The sequence below is a fragment of the Bison bison genome, unplaced genomic scaffold (genome assembly GCF_000754665.1).
Source record: "Bison bison bison isolate TAMUID 2011002044 unplaced genomic scaffold, Bison_UMD1.0 scf7180017864293, whole genome shotgun sequence".
Lineage (NCBI taxonomy): Eukaryota > Metazoa > Chordata > Mammalia > Artiodactyla > Bovidae > Bison > Bison bison.
In genome coordinates this window covers 1,303,086-1,311,069 of record NW_011494865.1, presented here as the reverse complement: position 1 = coordinate 1,311,069, position 7,984 = coordinate 1,303,086, and the positions used below count along the sequence as shown (strand labels likewise).

General features: G+C 49.2%; 1 protein-coding gene across 2 annotated transcripts in view; it reads right to left on the bottom strand.

Annotated features, from left to right (window-relative positions):
* The window catches only part of CLEC16A (C-type lectin domain family 16, member A), a 229,142-nt gene that overhangs the window by 142,322 nt on the left and 78,836 nt on the right, over positions 1-7,984 (bottom strand). For both annotated transcript variants that reach the window (XM_010850663.1, XM_010850664.1), the window contains exons 11-12: positions 7,512-7,641; positions 2,753-2,853 (exon numbers count right to left, since the gene is read on the bottom strand). In XM_010850663.1, coding sequence (XP_010848965.1) covers positions 2,753-2,853; positions 7,512-7,641 — 231 coding nt within the window. The remainder of the gene's footprint in view (positions 1-2,752; positions 2,854-7,511; positions 7,642-7,984) is intronic.

Below are 7,984 nucleotides of genomic sequence, written 5' to 3'. Positions count from 1 at the left end.
AGACAGACTCCCTGCCTGAGATCTGCTGGACCCAAACCACCATCTACCTTAAGTCCCCAGAGTTGGTTGGTTCCTGCCCTTTCCTTGGCTTTTCAGCAGCTTCTTGGATCTCATGAGCTGTCCCAGGGACCTTCCCATAAGATTCTTTTTGTTAATGTGAGGTGGTTTGAGGGGCTTATAACCAAAAGAATATTGAAGAGTACCATGACAGTCACTACAAGTTTATCTCTGTGAAAGAGTTAATTGCTGCTTAGAGTCTGAATCCTGGGCCAGGGCCAAGCGTCCGCAGTGGGAAGTCAGGGGAATCAGATCAAGTTAGGATGGTGGGTGCAATCCAGGTACTCAGAATGGCAGGTTACTGGAGGTTGGAGTTGAAGGGAGAGAAAAATGCCCCAAAGGTTTTTAACAGGGGAAGGACACGGAAAGCACAGTCTTACAAGGACCTGCCCGGCAGTGTTGTGGAGGATGGATTATGAAGTGGCCGTGTGTTGACTCCTCCGGAAGGCTGTGCTAAAGCTACTGGAGAGGCAGACTCAGGATCTCGCCTGCTCTCCTGCCCTTGGTCCTTCCCACCGGCACCAAGCCTAGATCCAGCCATTGAACTGTGCTCAGTTACATTCTGCTGATCAGACAGGCCAAAGAGGGAGAGATGACAACACTTGATGACTAAATGCTGGGATCAAAGGAGGAAAAGAGCTAAAGGTCATGGCAGTTTCAACCTTGGCTGGCAAATTCAACTGAACCAGAAATGGCAGGAAGTGTGATGAGGTTAGGGTATATTTATGGGTGACGAGTGTGGCATAAACAGACATTTCAAGGTGGTGCTCAATCACCCAGGTCAAAGCCTCCAGCATGTGAGGGGCAGGAGGTTGGAGTGCAAAGCTGGGGGGAAGTGGGCACAGATGGCAGGCGATCCACAGGTGGGACGGACTCCATGGGTCAGGCTTGGAGCTCTGTTTATTCCCAGGAACTGAGGGCTCCCGTGTGCCAGCGACTGAGCCAGAGCTGGAAGGGATCGAAGAAGCCAAGGGAATCAACGGGACTGTGGAGGGAGACGCCAGAGGGAGCCTGCCATGCTTCTTTTGGGCTTCCCTGATGGCTCAGATGGTAAAGAGTCTGCCTGCAATGCAGGAGACCTGGGTTCGATCCCTGGGTCAGGAAGACCCTCTGGAGAAGGGAATGGCTACCCATTCCAGTATTCTTGTCTGGAGAATTCCATGGGCAGAGGAGACTGGTGGGCTAAAGTCCATGGGGTCACAAAGAGTAGGACATGACTGAGCGACTGACACTTCAGACTAGATGTAAGCAGTTGCACATGAGCACAGTGACTGATACAGGACAAGAGCCACCACGGCTGGCTCCATCTGAGTAGGAAAAGCCTGGCAACGGCCTCAGTGTCATTCGATAAGGGACGGCAGAACAAACGATGGCACAGACGTAGGATTAAAAAGCATGAGGCAGTTCTAGGTACGGAACAGACCATAATAAGGAATGAACCTCCATTCATGTTGAGGGTAGGCAACCCATCGAAATAAAATCATATATACTTGGTACTTGGGCTTGCACAAGTATCTTTAAAAAGACACAAGAAACTGTTAACACAAATGGCCTTTGAAGAAGAGGTGGAGGACAAATGTGGGAAAGGGGGCATTTTTCACTGTATCTTCTTTTGCCACTAATCAACTTACTTATCAAGGGCTTCCCAGGTGGCTCAGTGGTAAAGGATCTGCCTGCTAATACAGGAGCCATAGGAGACACGGGTTCGATCCCTGGGTCGGGAAGATCCCCTGGAGTAGGAAATGGCAACCCACTCCAGTATTCTTGCTGGGATAATCCCATGGACAGAGGAGCCTGGCAGGCTACAGTCCATGGGGTTGCAAAGAGTCGGACACAACTGAAGCCACGCAGTAAGCACGCATACAACTTATCATCATCAATTATTTCAGAATAAATACATACTCTGTTTTGTTAAGTGCTTTCTAAATGACTCCCACCATAGACCATCGCAGTAAAACCCACCTTTAACTACCTCCCAACAAGCTTTTGAAAAACCTACTAAAACATTAGACCTTGATGCAAGGTCTCAGCTATGCTGAGCCCAGTGCTTGGCAGGGGCCAGAAGGAATACTCCTGGTTTCTCCTTCAAAGAGCTTCTGATGTGGTGGGTTCAGAACTCACTCGTGCCAAGCCAGGTGGTGCACAACCAGCGGCTGTTCTCAGAGAGGAAGTGAACGAATGGATCCTAATCAAAACCCTCAGCTCCGCGAGAGGCTGATCCTGACCGCTCAGCCTCAACAGGGGAAGCCAGAGAACCACACCTTTCTTCAGAAAGGAAACCTACACTTCCACACAATCCACTCAGAGTCTATTTTAGCTCTGAACCCAGAATGGTGCACTGACTATTATAAATAGCAAAACCAAGATTGCAGTTTGACTGATTCTTGTTCTGTTGTTAGGAAAGAGGTCAGAAGCTTAAGTCAGTTGTAGACCGAGGGGTCGAGAGCAAACCACAGTGTGAACACAGTCATGCTGCGCTGGACGGTCAACGCTTGAATCTCCCTCTCCACCACCCGCCACCCGCCCCCGTGTTGCCTGAGTAACCGAGTCCTGTGGCTTCAGTGTGCAGAAAAGCACCTGAGAAACTAACGAGGCTGTAGGGAGGTTCTGTGGGAGTCTGCCAAAACCAGAAAGGAAATTCTTCAAGGAAAGCAGCTGTCCTTTCCCCTGAAGGCAGACGAGCTGAGTGGCTCACCTTTGTTGTGCGACATTGCGTACAGCAGGCAGAGCACGAAGAGCGCGTGGTAGTCGTCGTCCGGGCTGTCCAGGGCGTGGTACACCATATCCAGGAAGGGTCTGGAAGAGAGGGGCCCGCGTGAGCCTCGCCTGCACACAGGATGCCAGCTGCCTTTGCCCTTCACAGCGCCCACCCCCTGCCTCCTCCAACCAGCAGCATGGGCTTCCCAGATGGCTTGGTGGTAAAGAACCCACCTGCCAACAGAGGAGACACAAGTTCGACCCCTGGGTTGGAGAATCCCATGAACAGGGGACCCTGCCGGCTACAGCCCCTGGTGTCATAAAGAGTTGGACACAACTGAGCACACACGCACCAGCAGCATAGAGCACAGCCACCATGTGCCCAGTTCAGCCCCAGGCACGGAGGACACAGAGATGATCGACAGGCAGGCTCTGCCCCAGGAAGCTGTCATGTTTGGGGAAACTGACTAAGGAACAGCTAACCGACCAATTACTCAACAATGGTCCACCCGCTGTCCCCGACACTGGGGATAAGTGTGGTCTTATGGCACTCCCAAGCCAGTGGGCAGACAGAGCATGGACACACCACAGCAGTACTTCAAAGAGCGACAAGAAAATGAGGGAAACAGGGCAACGTGATAGACTCACAATAGCAGACAAGGTACCAATAAATCTAGATCATTTTAGACTGTGAACCCTTGAGCCAGACTGCTGAGGTTCAAATGCTGACTCTGCCTCTTCTTAGCTGCAAACCCTTGGGTAAATTACAATCCCCCATCTGTGAGATGGGGAAGGAACCCCTCCAGGGTTTACAGTGAGGGTTCAAGTGAAATGACAACAGAGCGGCATTAACACAGGCCCAGGCTCAGGTGAAAAATGCTCAGACACGCGAGCTGCTGCTGCACTTCTCTTTTGAGGATTCCACAGGCACTTCTCCATGATCTTGCTTTGGCAGGTCCTGACCCAGCAGTTTCTTGGGCCGACCTTCCCTGGTTAGAAGGGATCGATAGGAAGCATCGCCTCTGATGCTTTGTGGGTGAGATCTATTGAGCAGCTACAAATACACAAACGATACAGCCTGAATGCTGCCCTTCTGGCTGAAGGGCCTGGCCTGGAAAGACTTCAACAAGAGGATAATAGAATGTGCACAGATTTGGTCCGTTGGCAGAAGGCTCTGACCCCGTGACTGTCTGTGGCTGCCCCCGGATGCCAGCTTGAAGCCAAGAGAGCAGAGAGGCTCAATGAGTGACAAAGGGCACACTTAACCCCTCGAAGGACATAAGCCACGGTCAGCACTGCTGACTAGGGGGAGCTGGAAGGTGCAGCAGAGAAACCCCTCGAAGGACATAAGCCACGGTCAGCACTGCTGACTAGGGGGATCTCGAAGGTGCAGCAGAGAAACCCCTCGAAGGACATAAGCCATGGTCAGCACTGCTGACTAGGGGGAGCGCGAAGGTGCAGCAGAGAAACACAGAGACCTATTCGCTGCATAACTTTTTATACTTTTTTGACTTCTGAACTCCACAAAGATATCACTGATTCAAAACATATTGAAAAATTCAGAAAAGCAGTGAAATGCACTTGTCATAACATTTCAAATAAACATGTAATACACAGAAATTAAAGGAAGAAACTTTTAAGGAACATTTACTTTCAAGTTCTATTTCTCTGGAGCCCCAGACCCTCCCCCGCCCCAGATCAGCCATCACCATTCTGATGTGTGAATAGTTCTGCCATGTGTGGATCTGTTTTTCTCTCAGCCCCCAGCAATAACACTTCCAAACTTAAGAGCAGGATAAAGTATTAAAAAACACTTTGTTTTTTTGCAAACCAGCTGCTTGGAATTTGGACTGTATTTTCATTTGGGAATAATACAAATAACCAAATGCCCAGTAGCAGAGGGAAAGCTGCGTGAATGAACCATCTGTTATGAGACAAAGTATTATGAAGCTATTAGAATTGTGTTTACCAAGAGTACAGTAGAGTGAAAAAGATACTTGGGGTTTGATATTAGAGAAAACCAAAAACAAAAATAATAGACATAGTATCGTATAAGCTACTGGGGGGAAACAGGGCAGAATTTCCACTATACTGGCATTGAAAACTGGCAAGAAATCACCAAAATGCTAGTAACAGCTGCTTTTGAATTATGAAGACCTTTTTTTCCTCCTTTATACTTTTCAAAGTTTTTTACATTTTCTAAATGTCTATTAACTTTTTAAATTTTAAGTTTCTTTTTTTTTTTTTTTAAAGACAGAAGGTTCTGAGTGGTTTCCGGTTTCTTAGTTCTGTATTTCACCATGAATGCAGAGACAGCCCACCATGTGTGGGGAATATGAGGACAGTTCCACTTTGCTCTATGTTGTTTCTGTGGAAAGTGGACCAATGTCAAGGTCCAGTTCATGTCAAGGAGAACTGTCCCCTCCCTCATCCTCCATGCGCTCCTCCCGGCTCAGTGCCAGGAGGTGAGAGGGGGGGGACTGAGGGGTGTCTCTGACAACCAACAACACAACACCTTTGCAAAGCCCATGGCAGCTCTCCACCGGGGCCAGTCTCTTCTTGGCGCCCAGTCTCAGAGCTGAGCACAGCTCTTGCTCAAAGTTTCTCAGGGCTGCAGGTCTGCATGTGGCTCAGCTCAGGACACAGGATCAGCTTCCACTACGAACAACGTGGCAGAAGATGCCAAAGTCACCATAAGTTAAAAAACAATCTCAATCAACTTGAAGAAAACCCCTCTCTTCACTAAGATTCAGGGGAAAAAAAGAAGTCTCAACTCCAATACTCAAATATAACATTTTGGTCTGTTGACTTTTTGACAGTACACGAGTGTTTTTCCTCCTTTAGGAAAGCTACAGTATTATCCCACTATGCAAAATACATGCTGTTTCCATTTATTAGATCCTAAGAAACTGAATGGGCTTCCCTGGCGGCTCAGTGGTAAAGAATCTGCCTGCCAATGCAGGAGATGCAGGTTCAATCCCTCAGTCGGGGAGATCCCCTGGAGAAGGGAATGGCAACCCACTCCATTATTCTTGCCTGGGAAATCCCATGAACAGAGGAGCTTGGCAGGCTACAGTCCACCAGTTCACAAAGAGTCAGATACAGTCTACCGGCTCGCAAAGAGTCAGACACTACTGAGCAACTGAGCATGCAATGATGTGGTAAGCAGGTGCACATCCCTCATGACAAGCTATTTTCAGTTTTTTAATGATTTGTATTCTAATTAAAGCTGAGCCAAGCACCTAAAGGTTGTCTTCCCCTCCCTTTCTGTGTTTAGAATGATTCCCTTAATTTTCAGAGCTCCCAGTGTTACTTTTTTTTTGGCCACAAAACAAAATTAGAAAGGTCCTTGGTAGTACACCAGACTTCCCTGGTGGCTCAGACAGTAAAGCGTCTGTCTACAATTCGGGAGACCCGGGTTCGATCCCTGGGTTGGGAAGATCCCCTGGAGAGGAAATAGCAATCCACTCCAGGATTATTGCCTGGAAAATCCCATGGACAGAGGAGCCTGGTAGGCTACAGCCTATGGGGTCACAAGGAGTCGGACACGACTGAGCGACTTCTCTTTCTTTCACTTTCTTTCTTTGGCAGTACAACTGATAACCCACACTGTGCTGCAAAGATTTTTATTTAATCAAAACTAAAAATGGTTCCCCTGTGCATCTGATAAAAAAAATTAATCTTTTCTGTTAGATAACTGAAACACATGTCAAGCAAAGAGATAAACAAGACCTGCAGGAAAAGACTGGTGTGCTTCAAGACTTCACTTTAAGTTGGATTAATAAATAGGATGAGTATGTGTGTTTGTATTTCATCCACCATGAGAGTTTAGGAAGTGAATGCCTTGCAGGCTGACAGAGAAACCACATTGCTGTGCATTCACTACCACTGACACATGATTTGGAGATTACTGCAGGCATTTGATAAGGAAATAACACTGATGTGGATATACCTGTGGCGGATTCATTTCGATATTTGGCAAAACTAATACAATATTGTAAAGTTTAAAAATAAAATAAAATTTTAAAAATAAAAAAAAACAAAAACAAAAAAAAAGGAAATAACACTGAGATGGAGAAGCCCTCTAACAGTTCGCTGCAACTTTGGCAGCAGACCTCCACCCGATTCCTTCTGGAAGGGGTGGTGCTCCAGCCAGGCTGCAGGAAAGCTGGCGTCTGGAAGGTTGCATAGTGTAATAGTTTGGGCAGCCATAGAAATGAGCCATCAGGCAAGAAGTCGAAGGTGGACAGCAGCATTAGACAGTTCCGCTGAGTCACCAGGGCAAGCCCTACAGATAGGGGTGAGCATGGCGGCAGTGAGTGAATGAGATCATAAAATCCAAATGCTGCCCCCAAGGGGATCCTTCCTGGGGGCAGCCCCCAAGGGCATCCTTCCTGGGGGCAGCAGGGCGCAGCCAGGAGTGGCCCAAAGGCCACACCCTGTTAGGACCAGCACTGAAGTGCCTAGAATGGTGGTGTCGTGCCTCAGTCATTCATCCTAAAGGGTGAGTACCATGGCCTTGATGGCCAGCTCTGTCCCCGTGGTCTCTCAAGAGGAGCGGCACCTCTGGAGGCCAGGGTGGGGAGCAGCAGGATGGCTTGGCTGGGAAGCAGAAGAGGCTACCAGGGTGGCGGGACGACGCCTGGCTTACCCTCCGTGGGCACCCGGCCAGGGCACTTCCCTCACCACCTCATCCCAGACACCGAGCAGCAGCTGAAGGCTGGCTCGGGGGCAGCCCTCCGCCCGGCCGGTAGTACCTGCTCCACTGGACGCTGTCCAGGCCAGTGGCGGCGCTCTTCTCCTCGTCTGTGGTGTTCTGCTCCTGCACGGAGGTGCTGGCGGCCAGCTCCGGGAGCTTGCTGCGCTCCATGATCACCATCTCTATCTCTGGAAGCAGACAGACACCGGGATGAGCCCGCGCGGCTCCGGATCGAGTTTCACAGACACGCTTGTGCTCCAGATGGAGACCAGCAGACCGCTCTGCAAACACCCAGCAAACACTCGACGGTGGCGACAGCAGCCCCTGCAACACCCACGCCGGGGAGCAATAAGACGGGGCCCGCACCCCCCTCTCCTTTCAGCTTGGCAATGTCAAGAAACGGCGTCTCATCTTGACAGGAAAGCCCAGATTACCATGATTTACTTCCACAGTTATCTATTCTCCTTTATTGATACCACACTTCCTTCCCAGAGGAATTGAGGAGCGTGGAAGAAATGACATGCGGTTAAT